The sequence below is a fragment of the Astatotilapia calliptera genome, chromosome 5 (assembly GCF_900246225.1).
Source record: "Astatotilapia calliptera chromosome 5, fAstCal1.2, whole genome shotgun sequence".
NCBI lineage: Eukaryota > Metazoa > Chordata > Actinopteri > Cichliformes > Cichlidae > Astatotilapia > Astatotilapia calliptera.
This window is the reverse complement of record NC_039306.1, coordinates 16913611-16935070: the sequence shown is the minus strand read 5'-3', so window position 1 is coordinate 16935070 and position 21460 is coordinate 16913611. Positions and strand designations below refer to the sequence as shown.

General features: G+C 42.6%; 2 protein-coding genes across 5 annotated transcripts in view; both read left to right on the top strand.

The window, feature by feature from the left end:
• prdm2b (PR domain containing 2, with ZNF domain b) overlaps positions 1–7088 on the top strand; it is a 15331-nt gene extending 8243 nt beyond the window's left edge. For both annotated transcript variants that reach the window (XM_026167614.1, XM_026167615.1), the window contains 3 exons: positions 514–618; positions 738–5281; positions 5416–7088. In XM_026167614.1, coding sequence (XP_026023399.1) covers positions 514–618; positions 738–5281; positions 5416–5433 — 4667 coding nt within the window. In that variant the 3' untranslated portion in view covers positions 5434–7088. The remainder of the gene's footprint in view (positions 1–513; positions 619–737; positions 5282–5415) is intronic.
• A 4300-nt stretch (positions 7089–11388) lies between these two features.
• LOC113022329 (kazrin-like) overlaps positions 11389–21460 on the top strand; it is a 126639-nt gene continuing 116567 nt past the window's right edge. For all 3 annotated transcript variants that reach the window (XM_026167608.1, XM_026167610.1, XM_026167609.1), the window contains exons 1-2: positions 11389–11894; positions 12013–12111. In XM_026167608.1, the coding sequence (XP_026023393.1) occupies positions 12036–12111 (76 nt within the window). In that variant the 5' untranslated portion in view covers positions 11389–11894; positions 12013–12035. The remainder of the gene's footprint in view (positions 11895–12012; positions 12112–21460) is intronic.

Genomic DNA, 21460 nt, shown 5'->3' with positions numbered 1-21460 from the left:
CTCTGGCCCTGCTGGTCAGATGCCTGACCTGCAGCATGTGTTTCTCTGCTATGAACTGGGCTTTGAAGGCCAGGTCAGATGGCCTTTTGACTCATTTCAGTGACAAGGAGGTGCAGGGGAGACTCCTGAGTCAAACTAGACATCGGCATTCAAAATATGTCCTATTGGGCTTAGTGTGAGCCTCAATCATTAGGTAATTGTCACATTTAAATGACTGATGCATATGAGCTCATAATTGGAATACAATTTAAGTGTAATCTGCATGCTTATCATGCCTGTAAATTATAGTGTGTACAAACTGAAAGATTTGCTGTACAGAACTGAGCAATCGCTGAGGAAATATTTGAGCTGACTTTGGTGTAGAACTTAAAGTCAGTTAAAGTAATCTGGCAGCAATAAAAAATATCAAGAGGAAAGGATATTACAAGATACTAAGATAACTTTTCTTGACTAAAGTGTGTGATCAGTGATTGAGCTTTATACAAAGTGATGTGTGTGTGTTTGTACTTGCAGCCAGAAGAAAGCTGCTGGAGAAAGCCAGACAGGCTGGTTTGGGTGGATTCAAGAAAACGAGTGGAACCAAACCTACTGTCAAGGAGATGTGGGATGGGGAAGGAGGTAAGTTTCCTTATTGTGAAGTAGTTGATTTAAACAATTTTATTTTATTTATTTTATTAACTGCTACCTGTGTGTTGCAACTACTTAAAACATTTGATTAATTTTGAAATGTTTTGCAGGAGTGAAGGGGACGGAGAAGGATGGGACGCCGTTATCCGTGCAGGAAATCAAGACGGCGCATTCACTGGGAAGCACTGACCATAAAGATGTACAGGACATGTCAACAGCATTAACAGACAGAGGAGACTTGGAGGAGGATGAAGAGGAGGATGAAGTAGAAGAAGAAGGAGAGGAGGAAGAGGAGGAGGATGGTGATGATGTGGAAGACTCAGAAGCTGCTCTGCATTTAACTGTCACTGATTCCATGTTAAACAAACTAGCATGCCCCGAAGAAAGCCACGGGGATGCACAGGTAAAGTCGGAGTCTTCCTCCCTAGCTGGACGAGAGCCAGAGGTTGATCCCGATTTTGACCCTGATGGTGACCTTGAGGGTGATCCACAAGGAGAGCCCTATCCCTGTCAGCACTGTGAGCGCCACTTTGCCACCAGACAGGGCCTGGAGCGTCACATACACATTCACGCTATGAGCAACCAGCAAGCACAACTTTTCAAGTGCCGCTACTGCAATAAATCCTTTGGCTCACAGGTGGGACGGCGGCGGCACGAGAGACGGCATGAGAGCGGCTCTAAGAAAAGGCCCGGCTATCTGGCTGGACCTGCCAGTCCTGTGGTGCAGACAGATTCAAGTCCTGACTGCACCAGCCCAACTACTCACTATATAGCCACAGGATCCCAGTTTACAGGAGGACAGCTGCACAACTCTGATATGCAGAGAAAGGAGTTGGGGCCTCAAGTTGACCGTCCCTTTATGTTGGATGAAAACGGGGAGTCAAAAGAACTCCACCCCTGCAAGTACTGCAATAAAGCCTTTGGCACACACACTAACATGCGCAGACACCAACGCAGAATACATGAACGACACTTGTTACCAAAAGGAGTTCGAAGGAAAGCTATGCTGCAGCAAGAGGCAGCGCGGCAGCCTGACGGGTCCCCCAGCATGAGCCCTCCTACCGTCTACGTTCCCAGTGCAGACACGGAAGACGAGGCAGACAGGGACGATTACGCGGTTGACATATCCAAAAACATCTCTGAGAATTTGAGCTTCTACATTGATGGCAAGATCGTGTCCACGAGCGCAGTGAGTACTTGTGAAGTGATAGAAGTGGACTCGAGATCTGCAGCTCTGTTTGGTCTGGACACCGTCATCCTCAACCCAACTCAGATCAGTCAAGCGCTGAAGGTGGAGACTAGAACAACTAACACAAAGCAAACCTCCAACACTGGACAGCCAGCAGCTAAAAGGAGAACATCTACACCCCCCCTTATTCCCAGCCTTAAAGTGGAGACGGAAACTTCAGCATCATCTTCATCATCGTCTTCCACATCTTCCTCATCCAACTTGTTAGTGGGAGGTCTGTTTCAACAGGCCACTGATTCATCGGCTTTTCAGCGAGAGAAAAACGTTTACCTCTCGCCGAAACTCAAACAGCTTCTTCAGGCGCAAGACATCCAGAAATCAACCGTAACTCTGATAACAGACAGCCATAAGCTAGCCTCGCAGCTGTCCGTCATGCCGCTGCAAGGGTCTTCAGGGAAGTTTAAAAGAAGAACGGCTTCTCCTCCGTCGTCGTCTCCGCAGCTCAGCCCTGCAAGTAAAAATGAGAGCGGTAAAGTTGAAGTGGCAAGCTTATACACTCTTAAGGTACCGAAGCTGGAAAGCCAGACCGCATCACCTTCTGAGAGCCTGATGGACAAAGATGACAGGGAAACTCTGAGCCCTTCTGGAAATGCCACCCATAACCAACCTTCCTCTAGTAGCGGAGGAAATTCCTGTAATCAGCAGCCCTTGGATTTGTCAAACTCTGTCAGCAAGAAGAGTGAGAATTTGAACAAAGTGCTCGGGGATTCGGCTCTTGATTTAAGCTTCCATCGGAAGACCACAGGTGAGCCCGAATCAAAGGGGAATGCAGCACCACAGCCACTAACCAAAAAGAGAAAGCCTAACACCAGCATGCTTGCAAAGGTGCTAATGAACGAGTATGCTGGTCTAAATTTGCCGGGAGATGAGGGTCCCTCGACTCTGGCAAACATAAATTCTTTCCCTTCTCACTCTCCTAATGTTGGATCCGATTCAGCCAACCCCTCTCCGCCATCTTTGACCCCCATGACCATGACTCCCTCTTCACCCGGGACTTCTAGTGTCACATCCCCGACGCCACCTCCGCCTGTACTACCCACCATACCCTCTCCGCCAGCCATGCCTAGTTCTCCTCTCTCTCAGCCTTCGGACTCATCCTTGCTGAGGCCTCTGCCTGTGCTCTCACCAAAAATGTCTCCGAGATCAATTGAAGAGAAATCCCACTTGGAGGAGGAGAGCTTCTCAGCTGAGGAAAACAAAGATGAGGAGGAGAAGCACATCTCTGAGCTGCTGGATTCCCCAGACACTTCACTTAAAGGTCCCTCAAATGGCTCAAGTACACCGAGCCCTCCAGAGGCAGAATCAGTCGATATGCCCACTACAGAGGATGATGTATCGCAGACTGGAACTTCCAACAGTCTGCCTAATGGTAATCAGAACCATGACACTGTCTCTGAAACTGAGAAACCGGACTTTGCTGCTATCTCGTCCCAACCAGAATCCTCATCCTCTTTAAAAGCTCCCTCTGACTCACATGATTCATCCTCATCACAAGCTTCGCAGTCTCCCCATCCGATTACAATAAAAGAAGAACCTGAGCACTGTATAGATGAGTTATTGGGTACTAGTCATGCCTCTCCGTGTGGCTTTGACTCTTCTCCTCAGCCTGCTGCTGCTCTCCCTGCTGCCCCTGAACCGACTGATAAAACTGCTGAGCCCGAGGAAATTGACATGACGTACTGCAAGACTTTTGTATGTAATGTGTGTGAAAAGCCGTTTGGCTCCATCAAAGAGCTCAGCGGACATATCGTAGAGCACGCCGCAGACTGGCCGTTCAAGTGCGAGTTTTGCGTCCAGCTGTTTGGTGACGCTCCAGCCCTGCTTGCTCATCGGACGACACTACATGGAGTGGGCCAGATCTTTGTGTGCTCTATTTGTTCCAAAGAGTTTGCCTTTCTCTGTAACCTCCAGCAGCATCAGAAGGATCTGCATCCAAATGAAGCATGCTCACATACTACTGTAGAGAGTGGGAAACTTAGGCCACAGAATTATACCGATCCTTCCAGAGCCAAAGAGGAAAGCAGTCCCTCAACACCAGCTCTTGAGATGGCTGATGAAAATGCGCCACCCAGCGACTCTCATTTACTAAAAGAAGAGCCAGATGTTAATGGAAATCATACAGAGGAGGGGGCAGAGGACCCCAATGAGGAGCTGTACACTACAATAAAGATCATGGCATCAGAAGGAGGGAAGCCTAAAGGTCCTGATGTCCGCCTTGGCATTAATCAGCACTACCCCAGTTATAAACCACCCCCATTTCCTTATCATAGCCGTTCCCATGCTGGCTCTGTGGCCTCGGCTACAAACTTCACCACCCACAACATACCACAGACTTTTAGCACTGCCATTCGCTGCACCAAGTGTGGCAACAGCTTTGACAACATGCCCGAACTGCACCAACACATACTGGTCTGTGCCAGCGCCAGTGATAAAAAGCGTTACACTCCCAAGAAAAACCCCATCCCTCTCAAGCAAATAGTGAAGAGTCCAAACGGAGTGGCGTCCCCCACAGCAGCCGCTGCAGGCCAGAGTGCTTTCCGTAGAATGGGTCAGCCAAAGAGACTAAACTTTAATCAAGACACTGGCAAAACAAAAATGAGTGCCCTGAGCAAGAAGAAACACGAGCTGGTGCAGAAGGCAATTTCGCAGAAAAATAAAACCGCCACGAATGCAAAGAAGGCTGCCATCAAAGTGGAAGAAGAGCACACCTCTAATGTCTGCCCCCACTGCAGTCGTGTGTTTACTTATACCGCGAGTCTGACTAAGCACATGGCAGTCAGCTGCCCCATGAAGCCTGTCGTTGTTAAAAAGGGCAAAAGAGGTCTCGCGGAGGTGAAAAAAGAGCCAGGGTCTGTGGCAGATAAAAACACGAGTCTGAGGAAAAAAGCATCTGACGGTGAAGCACACGCAGACACTGAATCTAAACCTTTGGGAAAGACCAGGGCTCGTAGCTCCGGTGGTGCAGACCCCGAACGTCTCCAGGCAAGAAAAGGGAAAACCCCTGCCGCAGTGGGCCGACCAAAGAGGCCCGCCTCCTTCCCAGCTCTGGTTCCTGCAAGCAAAAGAACTAAAAAGGGCCAAGTTCAGTATTTACCTCCCACCCCTTCAGCCGTGGACACTCCTAGCGAGGCTTCACAACGGCCAGCCATGAGAATGCAGCGTATGGGCAAAGAGGCAGCACCCAAGAGATTAACGGAGGCCAAGTCATCATCATCATCACCGCCATCAACAACTCAGCAGCAGCAGCAGCAGCAACAACAAGTGAAGAAGGAGGAGCGGTTCTCTCTTCGAACACGGGAGAGAGTTGGTGGTCCCGTCACCAGGAGCTTACAGATGGCCAGCACAGCTCCTGCTGCTGAGCCGAAGACCGATGAACCACCAATTCAAGAGCCAAAAGACACTCAGGTGAGTTATCTGTTGGCTTACTGCAGTCACACTGATTATCATACTGATGTCATATTTATTTGTCAAGTTTTTGAAGCAATTCAAATAACTGACCAATCATTGTGCTGCTTCTGTTTGTTTGCTCCCCCCTAAAGGAGGTGGCGACGAAGTGAGCCATGTGACATTATTGAGCTCCCTCTGTTCACCTATCAGGTAGCACTCTGGAGTCATCGTGTAACCAAGGACGCCCTCTGTGACGTTTTGCTCAGTTGTTTTTGGTTTTTTTCCTACTCGAAACATGTCAAGTCTGCTTATCTCAACTGCCTTGCTGGATTTAAGGAGGGAACTCTTTATCTTCCATCCATCTTATGAACTGAACTGAGCCTCGATTTCTAGCCAGCCTTGCAAAAACAACAACAACAAAAAAAAAAACCACAAAAAAAGGAAACTGTAAATGACAGTGAATTAATATATTCAATGTGTGTCCTTACTTGACCCAAAACAGTAAGATTAGGGCTCCGTTATTTTTGGAAAGCTGACATATTGCAAATGGCAATCATGTATCAGTTAGTGTTAGGGAAACTTGTTTATTATTATTATTTTTTTTCCCCTTTTAGGTCTTTTTTAAAAATTTTTTTATTTGTTTGTTTGTTTTATTTGGATGTCTCCAGAGTCTCTTAATGCATGAGCTGTATAGAGTTAAAAACTAGATTAAACCCGTGCCTCTCCTTGTGGGCACCTACTTCAGTTTATACATGATTTGCAAAGTATGTACGTTCGAATTTCCTTTTTTTGTAGTCTTTATATTGTAGAATATATCTTATTTGTTTGGGAAACAAAAATGAAAGAGGGCAGTACAGTTTACTGCAACAATTGGTCCTCAGGAACACTGTATATGCGTGTGGTAAGTATGTATATGGTTACAGTTGGATGACAGCTCTTCCTTAGGTTTAAATCTCATGCCAAGTGTCATGTTTTGTTTTTTTAACTTGCTTTCTTTTTTGTTCATCTGGTGTTAGCAGGTGATTCCCGTTGTAAAAATGTGATGGGACTGATGTCTCCTCTTTAAAAAATAAATAAATAATGAAAATAATTTTGATATCACGCATTAAGCCCAGTGTTCTTACAGCACTTTAAAACAAACTGCCAAAATTTCAAGCTGGATCAGAAAGCCTATTTATAAGAAACATGCGCGTCATGGAATGTATTCAGGTCTGCTGATAATTTGCCCCAATGGGCAGAAAATTATTCTTCCAATCTCAGATATTTACCTTTTTTTTTTTTTTTTTTTAAAGCCTTTTTGCAAAGACATCTGCAAACTATTTGTTATCTTTAAGAAGTTTGATAATTCCCTAAATGCCAAAATGCATGATACACTTCTTTTTTTGTAAGCGAACGTATATAAAGTCGCTTCATGTGTTCTTTCTCACGCGAAAGCCACAGAAGTGCAGCCGAAGTTTTTTTTTTTTTTTTTTGAGGACTGTGCCATTTCTGTTTCAGTGAATTCATGTGTACTTCATGAAAACCTCATCCAGGCCCTGCAAGTGAAAACTTTTTGTTTCTGCAGTGTTCGACCCACCTTTCCCACTCGCATCCAGTTATCCGACGGCAAACACGCAGGCAGTGCTTAAACGCTCGTAGCATGTTCTGGGAAAATAAATTGAACAATATGATTAAAAGCTAATTTATATTTCCATGAGAAATCTTCATGCTTTGCCTTTCAGTCTCATGAATTATGTATTTAAGGATGAACAAAGACAAAAATCCCAAATGACCTCATGTAAAACGTTGCTGTAATTGACATAATTAAAATACGTTTTTCAATTTGTGTAAAGCTTTATTTGTTCTTTTGCTTGTGGGACTCTCAGTTATACGCAGATTTTTGAGATTTGGGCATAGAGGACTGGGAATTTTTTGTTGTTGTTATTGGCAGCACTGGGCTTGATTTAAAATATGTACTTGTGCATTATCATGGTATCGTACTGATATAAAAAATCAATTGGTAAATGTAGACAGAAAGGATTGATTAACTGGTCTGACTCCTTTTATATACTGAGACCTTTTTCTTTCTTTTTTTTTCAAACATAATAGATGTCCCTGCCATTGGAGCTGTAATAAAGTCTTTCACATTACATTTACTGATTACCTTCTCCACTTAGAGTTTGGCAGGGACTTCACCCAATTATGAAAAATGAATTTTAGTTTTCATTGTATTTGACTTTGATAGAAGGTAAGAAATCTTGCATAAATCATGTGAAGTCGCCGCCTTTGCTTCACGGGTTGGCAGACTACGACTGGGACAGGGGACCCGGGGACCCCGTCAGCTGGTTCCTGCAAGATTTGTATCTATTTTGGGAGCAGTTTGCTAGTCAGGTGGCTGATATGTGAGTCGTGCATTACCTTAAACTCTTGCCTCTGTGTTGTGGGTCAGAATAGAAATGGGAAGCAAATTGTGTAATAGATATATGAGTCAAAGCCCCATTGGACACAGTACGCATCAGATATGGCTGTTTTGTTTATGGACTTTGAAAATAATTAGTTTAGAACTTAATCCTATAAAATATAAAGTGTAGTGTAATTTAAGTCAGTTTTGACTGTCCTCCATCCAGGTGTGCATTAATATATTCTGAATAGTCACTGATAAGTAACAGTCATAAATCCTTACAGGGCTCATGCACGGGCAGTGAAACAAAACTAGTGTGCACACGAACTATGATGAATAATTCAGTGTTGTGCATATTTGTGATATTTCTGTCACTCGCACACCGCTGCTTCTTATTTAAGAATAGTGTCTGTTACATGGCAATAATTATCGCAATAAGTAAACACAAATATTTAATCAGCCAATCACAGGGCAGCAACTCAGTGCATTTAGGCACACAGACGTGGTCAAGACGACCTGCTGAAGTTCAAACTGAGCATGAGAATGGAGCTGAAGTTGATTTAAGTGGCTTTGAGTGTGCTGTGGTTGTTGGTGTCAGATGAGCTGGTGTGAGTATTTCAGAAACTGCTGGGATTTTTTCCCACACAACCATCTCTGGGGTTTACAGAGAGTGATCCAACAAAGAGGAGATGTCAAGTGAGCTGCAGTTTTTTGGGTGAAAATTACTTGTTTATGTCAAAGGTTGAAGGAGAATGGCCAGCCTGCTTCAAGCTGTGAAGATGACAGTGGTAACTCACAAAACCACTTGTTACAGCCAATGTATGCAGAAAAACATCTCTGAAATCAAAGCTTCTCAGAACCTCTCGGGATGGATCTGTAGCTATGAATATCTTTCAAGGTCTCATCTGGCTTGTGTGCATCTGATGAGCTCAGTTTTTGACAGACCTCATCCGTCTCACTTATGTAGCCCAGTACCTAAAAACCTAACGAACTATCAATGCCGGCCAACTGAGAGTGCGCTCCAAATCTTCACCAGAACACTGTGGCGTGGACCAGATCCTCACAGAAGACATCCTGATGGATGAGATTATAAATTAAATGTAATCTGTTTGTTGGATTTGATCCACAGGCTGCATCCCTTTATTCAGAGGGATGTGGAGACGTGTTTATTTGCCCCAGTGCCATGATGGTATACTTTATGGCTGGATGTAGTTTATGTGAGTGTGTGTGTGGAGGGGTGGGCACTTGGAGGAGCGCCGCACCATACTCATGCTGTCAGGGTGAAATATCGCTGCACTCTCTCTTGATTGCTGTGTACGGTGCTTCAGCCCTATTCATAAAAATGCAATTCCATGCAGTACTGTGCCTGACTTGACAAAATAAACTACGACATTCCAGAGAGGCAGATTTAAGATGTTAAAGAGTGGAGCGATTACCCATCTCAACCTCTCAATTACACCATGCATACAATTCAGGACAAGCATGTAATTTCAAATAAATAAAGAAATGGCATCAGCATCAAATAAAATACAAAATTTCAGTTCACATCGTGATAAATATTGTTGTCAGTGAAAACTACAATCTGGAGTTGTGAGGAGATGTTTTTGTGTGGAGACGCTGATGGAGAGCAACAGAGTCAAGTTATGAAAAGTTAGCCCTCTTCCAGCTGATCAAAAGACAGACTTTTTTTTTTTGTAGCTATGAGATAAGCAAGTGTAAGATTTGCTTAAATATACAAGTCTTTGTGCTCTGCAGTCTTAGCTGAGTGTCATGACATGCTACGATTCAGCTGTCAGTGCAGTGGTAGGAATGTTGTTATTGTTGCGCTGGGAAGAGTTTGAAATTTTGACCTAATGCTGGGAGAGTCGGAGATTCCCCCTGAGGGAGGCATAAACGTCTGTGCAAATATTTCAGCCTGGACCAGCGTGGCGGATGGATCGAACAACATGCTGACGCGAGCAAACCGCAGAACCACTAGCACGGCTGAAAATGTCAAAGAGATAAGACTGAAAGTATGAAAAGATGCAAACTTCCATTGCACGTACACACACACACACACACACAGAGGGCAATAACTTTGCCAAAGCGATTCCTGTAAGGCAAACATTAATGCTAAAAATAAACATCTGTGGCTCAGAGCGTGGACAGATCGATATTCTGATCATTTCAATGTTCATGTAAACTGGTAATTATTTTCATTAATGATATCTTAAAGCTAATGAGTTTTAATAAATTAAATAGCTTTAAAGTAATAAGATCAAGCTTCACTAATGCGAGATGTTTACTTCTTTATCTACCACAACATATAGTTGAACATTAAAAATCTGGATTAGACTGGATTAAAATAAAATATACACTTATTTGTCCCCAGGAGAAAGAAAATTGCCAGTAACAGGATACATAGTGGAAGGGAATGACAGCTGCTCATACACAATGATTTACAGCCTCCTAAAAAACCTCACTATGCCTCTATTTCCTGTTCAAAGAGAATAGCATTAAAGCTGATGAAGGTGGAGAGGAGATGTATTCTGCAGGGCATTAGTCTCTCTGACTTGAAAGTGAAGGCGTGCCTGGCGTATTCTCACTGTTTATGAAATGCCAGGCTTCACTTTGACCTCAGCATTTTGCAGATTTTTAGTTGGGTTTGCACGCGCCCACATGCTGTTTGCAGCTACCTAACCCTTTTCCAAGCTACAAACTTACTATCACTTGCTTACAGGCTTTCAGTGCAGGACATTTTCTTCTTCTTCTACTTTTTTTTTACTTGCAGAAGCACCTGCTTAAACCGGCCCACTGCAGTCTACTGAGGTTCCTGTCATTTCCTTTCAAAACAGGAGGATGTGATGTGAGGATGTGAGTGCTGTGGTCAGGTCCCCGGTGAGCTCTCCTTGCAGAGCAATGGCGTGAGAGATGGCTCCATGACAATGCTGCTTCCTGGCAAAGTTGATTTTTTTTCCTGTACCTGGGAGGAAATTGACTGCTTAACACCGGTTTACAGGCTGCAGAGAGGTTAGACATTGCAAAAATGGCCTGAGTGCGATAATGTGCTGGAACCACTGTGCTGGTCTCGTCTGTGGTGGAGGTCTCCATGCCAACCGCTGCACACTGGGTACAATACAACTGTGCCTCCAAGGTCTGGGAGGGTATTTTAAGATCTCGTAACATATGCTCATTTTGTTCCTGTGGTGTTGTTAATATTTATTACGACACCTTCATTTAGCCCTTTGCTGCGGCGTGAAGATTTCAGACAGCCTCATTTTTCACTTCTCCACCAGAGCTGCTGCACTACACATCGAGGCAAGTGTAAGTTTACAGGAGTTACATTTTCGGTAGAGTAGGAGCTGATTTTTATTTTATACTCAGCAGTTTTCTCCAATTCCTTTTCAAGATGAAGCCTCTGGAAACTGTACCAGCCCTACTTTTCGCTTTTTATACAACCTCTCCACTTTCTCATCCTCCTTTTTTTTTTTCTTTCTTCTCCCTCAGCACCGGGGGAAGATGAAGCACTCGAGTTTGCTAGAATCTGTTTCCCAGCAGCGGCCCGAGCTTTAAGATGGATCGAGGGGATTTGCATGGGGCGGGGTGGAGAGTTAGTAAGACATGTGAGAGAGAACAGGAGAAATGTTACTGCTGAGGCGCAGCAAATGAGGGCTGTAGAGAAGAGAGGAGAGGAGGGGTAGGAGGAGTGAAAAGGGGGCACACTCACGCAGATCAGAAAACAACGGTCCTGTCCTATGCCCAGAGGACAGATGCTGCCATCTACTTAAGCTGAGAGTGAGAGGGGAAGAGGGAGGATTGACTTTTACCTGATGTAGAAGCTGCACTCACCCCTCGCCACCCCTCTCTTCTATCCAGCCTGTCTGGAGCCGCAGAGGACTGTCAGCCCGTACAGACGAAGCACAAGATCAGAGTGCTGGCAGAGCAAGTGTGCCTACAGCTCTGCGTTACCTGCTTTACCACCCTGAAATCGCTCTCTCGCCCCACATGCACACATTCACAGAACTTTCTCTCGTGCGCGAAGACTTACATGCTGACAAGCAGGCTGGCAGGCAGGCAGGCACACACACACATACACTCCCCCCCTCCCATTATTATCTGTGCGGCGAGCAGTTCTGCTCATTTTGGTGCGAGCAGCGAGGGGCTGCATTTTGCTCCTCAGCAGCAGCAGCAGCAGCAGCAGCAACAACACAGGACGGGTCCAGAGAAGAGCAGTCACCACCAGAGATCAGTCAGCAGCTGCTCCAACTGAAGGCAAGCCCTTGTCTCTTGTTCTCCTCATTCATTTTCCTTCTTTTTTCCATCTGAATGTGACGCAGTGATGCTGACCTTCCCTTTCCCCATTCTCTCCCCCCACTCTCTTTCTCCTCAGCAGCGTGTGTCAGTGGGACAGCCATGGAGGATACCCTCACCTGCAGCCATGCCACTTTCTCCCAGGTGTTTGGACGCCAGGGACAGCTCATGCAAGCCAGTGAGTTTCACTCTCTCCATATCCCGCCCCCCCCCCCCCAAAAAAAATCTTTAATCACATGCATGCCTTACATCCACCCTCAGCAATTCCACACAATCGCATCCTGAGTCTTACTGCTGTTTTAATTCATCTGAGCCTTGGAGGCGCATCAATGAGATTGCATTATCACGGCTTAAATCATGCACAAAGCAGAGAGTTTTCAAAGAGATGACAGGAAAACAAAACTGGGTTATCTTTTCACACGTTACGGTGATGTTAAAGGAAAGAAGCAATCTTATATTTTTCCTTTTTTTTCATCCTTGACAAACTGTGTGACTGTCATTGTGGTGCTGCCCAAGTTTCTGAGCAGCAGGATTAACTTGTGCAGCACTTGTGTTATAAGGAGGTGGCTTCAAAAGCTTTTTGGACAGCATGCGGGATTAACCCGGGACTGTGGCTCAGCTGTGTTGGGAGTTACACTTTGCTAAAAGAGCGCTTTAGAGGTACTTGAACACAAAGAGAAACTGGAAACTGACAGCTTTCTTTACAGACCAGGTGTGCTGGTTAATATTTCTGTATGTTTTTAGTAATTTCTGCAGTCTTAAGTAGCAGATCTGAATGCATACTTTGCAGCACAGTGTTATTCACAGTATGATTGAAACTGAATTTGTCAGGGTGAGACACTATTTGAGGAGCTCTCATAGTTCAGACTGATAGCTAAATTATTAAAAAGGGAATCTATCAAGATTTTCAGGGGTGCAGACACACCGAACACAACCTTGGAGCGCTGCTTATAAAGCATGCTCAAGTAATATCTTATTATGCAACGAACATGGTCAGAATACATATTTCCCCCAAGAGGAAAAATAGAGCAGAGATCGACTTGTCTCCACAATCAAAGTGTCAGCTGCATCCTCCCATAACTGGCCTGGTATTTCTCCTCATGGAGTCATGCAGCGAGAACTTAGTCAACGCCTTTGATGCCTTCGCTCGGCCTTAAATGCATAGCGATTCTTCACACGGTGTTATGAAGGATAATGAGGAGAGCCCGGGCGGATTTCAAAACAGATGTGCCTTTATACTACGTATCGGGTTTGTCACATCAATTTTAAATGCCTTTGTTTCTCGTCATTACCACCTGCAGAGAGGGGCGTCTGATTAGAGTTTCAAAGCAAGTGTTATTAACACGAGCGCAGCTAAGACAGCACTTAGTGGAGCTAATAATGGAAACACATCAGTCATTTCCCTGTGCTGTAAAATTCATGCTTCTTGACACGTGTTACTTAGCAAGGCTGTGTTGCAGGAGTTCATCTGCTGGGATTTTTGAATCATGGAGTTATTTGGGAAGATAGATATGCAGATGTGGTGCAGTGAATTGTAGTTGTCTTTACACGAGAGCACTCTTTTATAAATAATGCAATTTGTTTGAATGCATCCACGGGCTTGCGTTGATAAGAGCATATTACTGGTGAAGGGGTTGCAGGGTTTTGATTAATATTTTGCTTCAGACAGGCAGGAGGCTGAAAGCATCTTCACTAAATGAGTGTCTTTAAGAACTGCTGAGCTGCTGGTTGTCTCTCTGGTTTCAGGTTTTTATGGCAAGCAGAGAATGCACTGGATTAGTGTGCAAACAGTGTGCACAAAACGCCGGATAAGTCCAACATATAATGACAGCTACATGTGTATGCAGATGCAAATGTATGCAGAATACAAATGCTTCATAGCCCTGAATCAGTAGATTATCTGGAGGGCATCTCAGTATAAAAGGATGTAAACAAGGAGAGGGTGTGTCAGTGCTTATCACATTGGATCATGGATGGCAGCAAGGCAAGGCAAGCCTTCACAATAAAATTCAGTATTTCCTTTCATCATCAGCATACACAGTGGAAAAATTGAATGATAAATAGCAGATTATATTGTGTTGTAGCACATGGCGGTGGATCTCAGCCTTTTTATCATGTAGAAAGTCAATTTATTAGCATGTAATCTGCCAAAGCCTTCGCATACACTGGCTGGCATGCAAAGATTTAAAAAGATGAAATGTTTTTGATGTACTTTTTTCTCAAATATTACTTCACTATTAACAATTTACTAGTGACTCGTGAATTACTAATCATTCAAGACCTCTCCATGAATAGTTGCTTTTGTCTGCTTATTAACAAAGGTCCGCCACAGCAGGTAGCACCACCTGTTTGTTTTGGCAGATTATTATTTTTCTTATGTTCGATGCCCTTCCTGATGCAACCCCAAAGGGATTTGTGTCACCTCCCAGGATTTAACGGAGATCTGTGACTTGCTAGTTAAATGTGTAAACCACTTCACTATGAATATATAAAGAAAGACGAGAAATTCAGATTTTTAACACTATCACACAATGTGGAAACACTGATTGATGGGATATTTCATCATTTGGAGGGATAGTGTTAAGTTTTTGAGCATCTTAAAACTTTGAATCATTAAGATTCGTAAGGCAGGTCAAGATTTGGCATTAGATACTTTCAGATAAGAGCTCATAAACACTCTGTAAACCTGAAAAGCCCAGAAACGCTCAGCAACCTTTCCATATAAAAATGCAGCTTCTCGGCGGCCACTGGCTATAAAGGCTATAAAAAAGATATCAAAGTGCCTCCAGCCTGCAATTTCCACTGCCTGAAATGCCATTAATGCATGTGAAAGTCACAATGTGGATTTGAAAGAACAAGAAGACTTCACGTCTGCTGGGCAGAAAATAGAAGCCACCCGTGAGTGTGAAGCAGCTGTACGAAGGTTTAGCTGACGCAGCAACGTCGTTGTATCATTCCACTGTGCAGGGTTGATGCACAAACATCAGAGAGGGAAATGCTACCTACATCCTCATCACGGAAATCAAATGCGGAAATCTGTAAAGCAAAATTATTTGGAAGCAACTTTTGTGGACAATTTTAATTAAAACTGTGGCGACGATCACCAAAGGTTTGCTCAGAGAGAAAAGATGAAGATGCCGATTAATAATTATGGGGTTGGAAACAATTAGAAGCACATTGCAGTGACATAGCAACACATTTTCCTGATAAATATCATGCAGTTTCATAAATATTACAAAAGATGGATGTAGTCACTTTGACGTCAGGCATTTTGAAGCTTCAGGTTTTGTGATGTCAGAGGTCACCTTATACACACGAAATGGTGGAGTGCAAAGTTGTCAGCATTTATAACAAGCTTCCCTAGGTTTTCCCTTTGCTGCAAGCAGACTTTTAACAGCTCTCACACATCCCTACTTGAACATCGCTAAAAATTTGTGGTTACATCTCAACATGTTACACAGGGTGTTCTCATCATGTACTATTTTTCTTAAATGAAGGCACAAATATTTGAAGAAAGGACGATCTTTAACATCTGCTATACAGGCTATATTTGCTTCTTTTCACCTCAAAAATCAGCTAATCTCTCATAGCGTGAGCCATATTCTCTTTCTAGTTGATGTTATTTTAATACTGTGACCTGAACAGACGCCACACACACCCAGAAATATCTTCTTTCTTCTTCTTTCTTTGTTTCCTGTCTCAGTTTCACTCAGCTCATTTTGTTTGACCATGAGAAGTCTCACGAGTTTGGTATGATGTGTTTCCACTATCCAGTTCTACTTGATTGGGCTTCAATGAATGGGTTAACTGTCAGTGTGGGTATAATTACAGATTAGATTAGAGACTAATCTAACAGATATGCAAATCACAGTTGCAGGCTGTTGTCTTGTGTTGTAATGAGCTGGATTTGGTTAAATGCATAGTGATTTTTTTCATAGAAAAAAAAGATAAAATGACATCCAGTGAGAAAACACTTTTTGGATGACGAACAAGAGCTGTTAGTATACAAGTACAGCAGGATTGTAAAATTAGGTGTTTTATAATTTGCGTCATTATGAGATAAAAGTCTCTCCTCCTCTGCAGATCAGCAGAAGTGTGAAGTGCAGACAACATGTAAAACTGCAGCAAGTCTGTCCTTTTGTTCCAACAGCATTTTTTCCACTTGTGCTTCTAGGTAGAGCGTTAACTTTTCCCTGAATAAATGACAAGTGAAGCCTCTGTTTCTCAGAGCTGCATGCATTATTCACTACATTCTTAACCTATTTGTGTTGCCTTTTCACTCTCCTTTCCCTCCCCCCCATTTTTGCTTTTACAACATTGCTTCCAAAGTTGTGGACACGGTGGGGAATTAAAAAGCTAACGCAGCAATCGGCGAATTGTTTAAACCCCATTTTTGCCTGAAAATGGCACATAAACCTTTGACATCGAAGCTTATTTGATTATTTTATAAAAACTACTGGTGGATTCTGAATCGATCGAATTAGCAACAAGACATTTAAAAATGACAGGAGCAGGTTTACCACCGTGTTGCATCATTTCTTCTTGTAGTAACACTCGCCATTAAATGCCTTTGCATCTGGGAACTGGAGAAATCAGTCGGCCTAGTTTGGAAAGTGAAACAGATTTTCATTCTTGGGTGATATAAGATTTTGGTAAATTAACAATTCGGAGCATCTCAGAAATTCAATTCTGGTCATGGGGATGTTACGTTTCAGTAGAAATATTTCATCACTCATCCAAGTGACTTTCTCAGTCTCCCCTTGGATGAGTGATGCAATGTTTTTCCAACTGAAATGTTACATCCCCATGACCAGAATCAACTCACTGGGATGTCCCTACCTGCATGACTGAACATGCATCAAGACTATTCAGGGCCACCTTTGTTGTATTTTTTATATTCTATCTGAATATATATCTATCTGATACAGATATATCCAGATATTTTCAGTGGGTGATCAGAGGTGGACTGTTTTACTACACACCCATGGTATTACACACACACACACACACACACACACACACACACACACACACACACACACACACACACACACACACACACACACACAAATGTGTATATATATATATATATATATATCTATATATATATATATATATATATGTATCTGCTTCTACTGACTGCTGGCGCGCACTCACGAGCTCATTGGATTCCATCATGATACTGTGCTACAAGTCCAGTCGTGAAATTTTCCTCACTGCTAAATATTCCGCAGTCAGCTGTTATATTGATATTATAAAAAGTGGAAGCGATTGGGAATAACACCCATTCAGACATAAAGTGGTAGGACACAGAGCAGGGTGAGCAGATGCTAAGATGCTCAGTGCCAGAGTTGCAAATTTTCTGTAGTCAGCCACTACAGGCCACTACAGGCCTCAAGAACAGTGCATAGAGAGCTTCAGGGAAGGGGTTTCCAGTTTGACCAGTCTGGGTTTGGCAGTTTCTAGGAGGTCCGTACTTGCTTGACTGCATTTCACCAAATGTTTGGTGGAGGGCAATTATGGTGTGGGGTTGTTTTTCAGGAGTTGGCGTCAGCCGATTAGTTCCAGTGACAGGAACTCTTAATGTTTGTGCTTCCAAGACATTTTGGACAATTTCATGATCCCAACTTTGAGGGAAAGGTTTTGGGATGGTATCTTCTTGTTCCAACATGACTGCGCACCAGTGCGCAAAGCAAGATCCATAAAGACATGGATGAGTGAGTTTGAGGTGGAAGAAGAGTCCTCACCCTCAACCCGACAGAGCCAGGCCTTCTCGTCCAACATCAGTGTCTGATCACAAATGTGCTTCTGGAAGAACATAAAAACATCATATATCATATTCCTATAGATTAGGAATGGGATGTCACTCAATTTCAACTACGTGTGACAGCAGAAAATACTTTTGGCAATATCGTGTATGTGGTGCCAGCTTATATATTCTTGAGCATTACTGGGGCCTTCATAGATATGCAAGTTATCCATACCATGCAAACCAGTACACTGGATGGTTCTTTCCTCTTTAGACTGGAGGATTGTGTCTTCCATACAGTACTGTTTTTCCACTTCACCTCAGTCCCAAAGAATGTAACAGGTTTTCTGGAACTTTTCTGCGTAATGCATTTGCAGATAAAGCAGTGAACTTTTAATAATTATGAAATGTGTTCCTGAGCTCATGCAGTGATTTCTGCTTTGCAATCTTGTCGATTTTTAATGAAGTGCTGCCTCAGGGATCGACGATCACGACTATTCAATATTTGTTGTTGGCCTTGCTCACCGAAGGATTTTCCAAATGTTTTAATAAAATTATGAACTGCAGAAGCTGAAATCTCCAAATTCATTGCAATTTTATATTTAGAAAAAGACCCTCTGAAAATGTCTTACTATTTGCCAACTATGTGTGAGTTTATGCCACTTGGTGTTTTTTAAGCACTACACAACTTTTCCAGTCTTTTGCTGCCCTTCTTCCAACTTTTTTGTCAATATTTCCTGCATGAAATGGGAACACATTTTTCAAAAAACAATAAAACCTTTCATTTTCAACATTTTCAACATTTGTTATGTTCTCTTTACTTTTTTTTAAAATTAAATATGAATAAATTACAGAGCAACTCAACTTTTCTGGAAATAATTCTTGTCCTACTTTTTTCCTTCAAATTGCTTGTGGCAATGAAAAAGCCTCATGAGTGCTATTGCTACGTTTGCATAAATCCCCACAAGCTCAGGCTCTGCTCCTTGCCAGAATGTTGTGTCCTGACACAATGAAGTGGTTTCAGTCACCTTTCTGCTCCACTGGACCAAAGTGATGTGAGGACGGCCACAGTGCAAGGTTGCCTGCAGTGTCGTCCACAGAGTAGGTCCACAGATGTCAAGAGCTGAATATCTTCATCCTTCCTATTGTGGAGATTTATCCCCCTATCTTTGCTAAGAGAGGTCAGGGGACCTCCTCTAAACGCCAGATTTGTTCATCATTGACCATACATCACAAACAACTAACAGTAAATCCGATAAGATAAATACAAAATTGCCTTATTTTTCATTTTCCTGATGAATTAAACACCCTAAACAATGCAAACAATGTAATCACTGCTGCTAAATTTGTGTGATACATCCTACACACTTGTTAATATACTCTTACTTACTCTATTGATCCTACTTAACTCCCTGGATATCCCCAGCAGCACTGAAAATCACTTCCTCAGAGTCATTACAAGCCTAATTTAGATCTGCCTACCTATTTTTATCCCTATATTGGATTTAAGTAGCTCAGCAGAGCCGAGACCAGTGGACGTGTCTTAATCTCTTGGTCAGTATATCTGCTATCACAGTGAGCCTCAGGCCAGAGCAGCTGGATCATTCCAGATCAACCACTCTTGCTAATTCATTAAAGGTTAATTATTAGTTGATGGGATTCACTCATTTTTACAAACCAGGTTTGAAATATGTAGTCCAGTGTTGTGAACTGCACTGTTGTGCATAATTTAGCTGCATAATGCTCCTTAGGTCATTGGGAGAGCAGGAATCACATGCATCTGTATTTGCAGACTTGGCCTCAGGGTGATCAATAATCCAATGGCTGTTCACTTAATGCGGTGTGTGTTGAGTGGTGGGAGTTTGCTCATTGGCTCGAGATGGTGTAATTAGTAGATGCTGAACTTTCCCGAGCCATATAGTCTTACTGTAATGCAACAACCAGCAACATTTTATATTCTTTTATTACTTTTTATTATCAGTTTATACTTGAGGCCCTCTGAGGTTGTGCTGTATGTACTTGGCAGCAACACAGGATGCTAATGTTTAGCAGGTATGCTAATGCTGTGCGGCGTCCCCTGTTTGAACAGCATGCTGTAGACGTCTGTGAATTGAGGAGACCAGCTGCTGGACTTGGGAGAGAGGAAATGTTGGCCATTCTTGTCTGATATAGGATTCTCAACAGTCCTGGTCTTCTTTGTTATGCATGTCTTTTCATGATGGGCCAAATGTTTTCGGTTGGTGTAAGGCCAATTCAGCTACTTCTAAAAAAGTCTAGTTAAGAGGCTCTTTTTATGCCCAATCATGTTACTGACCTGCTGCCAATGAACCTAATTAGGTGCAAAATGTTTCTCCAGCTGATTCTCTTTATTATCACTTACTTTTGTTCCCTTTGTCCCAGCTTCTTTAAGATGTGTTGGTGCCACCAAAGTTAAAATGAGGTAATATCTTTGATGAAATAGTAAAATATCTCAGTTTAAACATTTCTTATGTTTTCTCTTATGTGTCTTTGAAATTTGAAACTCATTACATTCTGTTGTTATTTACATTTTACACAGCAAACCAACTTCTTTGGAGTTCGGATTGTGAGAGGCCAATGTATGAGCATGTAGCATTTTGAGGTTTTCAGTTATACTAAACCAATAAATCTAAGCTTAAGCCTTCACAGTGGGACTTCACAAACCACCGCGTGATGTTATGGTTGCCATATCCATCTTTATTTGAAGTCTGTATACTAAACATGTAACGACCAGTCACATGATTATGACAAACGTGGACAAATTTAAAATGTAATTTAATTGTCATGCATCTACAAAACCTGTGTAAGGTTGATGGAAAAATGCAATAAACTCATCTCATTTTATTTATTTTTTTCATGACATCTGATGTGTATATACCCTACCGCGAATGTAGTGTAGTTTGGTAATACCAAGTCACCAGAGTTTATCACTGAAGGAACATGCAAATCATGCAAAATATATCAAAACTCTCAAATTCATGTTGTAATAATCCCCTTTTAAATGTTTAAAACTATAGTGAGCCACAAACTATGGTCTGGATTTGCAGTTCAGGCCTGAAGAAACTGGTAAAAAAAAATAATGGAGGGAAAAAGCTGCAAACAGGTAACATTTTTTTCTGTCAATTACTGACTTCCAAAGTAAAAAAAAAAAAAGAAGTTATGTATAACTCAGGCTTTTATATGCCTTTCAGAAAGAAGGTAGTGCTTCACTTTCCAGAGCAAAACTAGTTCCAGCCTGGATGTTGCTTTGTTATTTCAGGTTGTAGCAAAACCGATTTATTCCTGCAATACCACAAACCCCTGTGTTTCCATGTCTCCCGGACAAAGTGCTTTGCTGTTTGTACAGTGTTTCATTTTGTAAGGATTTTAGTAATTTCTCACACTTTGAATTGATGCATCTCTTGCTCTCTTTTGCCTAATCTGCTCTGTCTCTCCCTGTTGCTCTCTTGCAAAAACACATACACGCCCTCACAGGAAACATGGGGTTATTGCAAAATTTTAAGTGGGTGCACATAAGCTGAATACTGCGCGCTCAGCGAGCACATCACTTGGATTTAATAGTTACTCATCTCCACCACTTTAAAGCGGCTAAATTTGTCACTGCTCGATCTCCTGTGTGCACACACTGAAGTGCCAGGAGAGTGTTTAAGATATGAACAACAGCAGATTTCACAGAGAAGCTAATCCTGCTCATTTTGGCATCTGTATGATTACTGTGTGCATCCTTTTTCTTCTTTTTTTAACTGTTGTGGCTGCACAT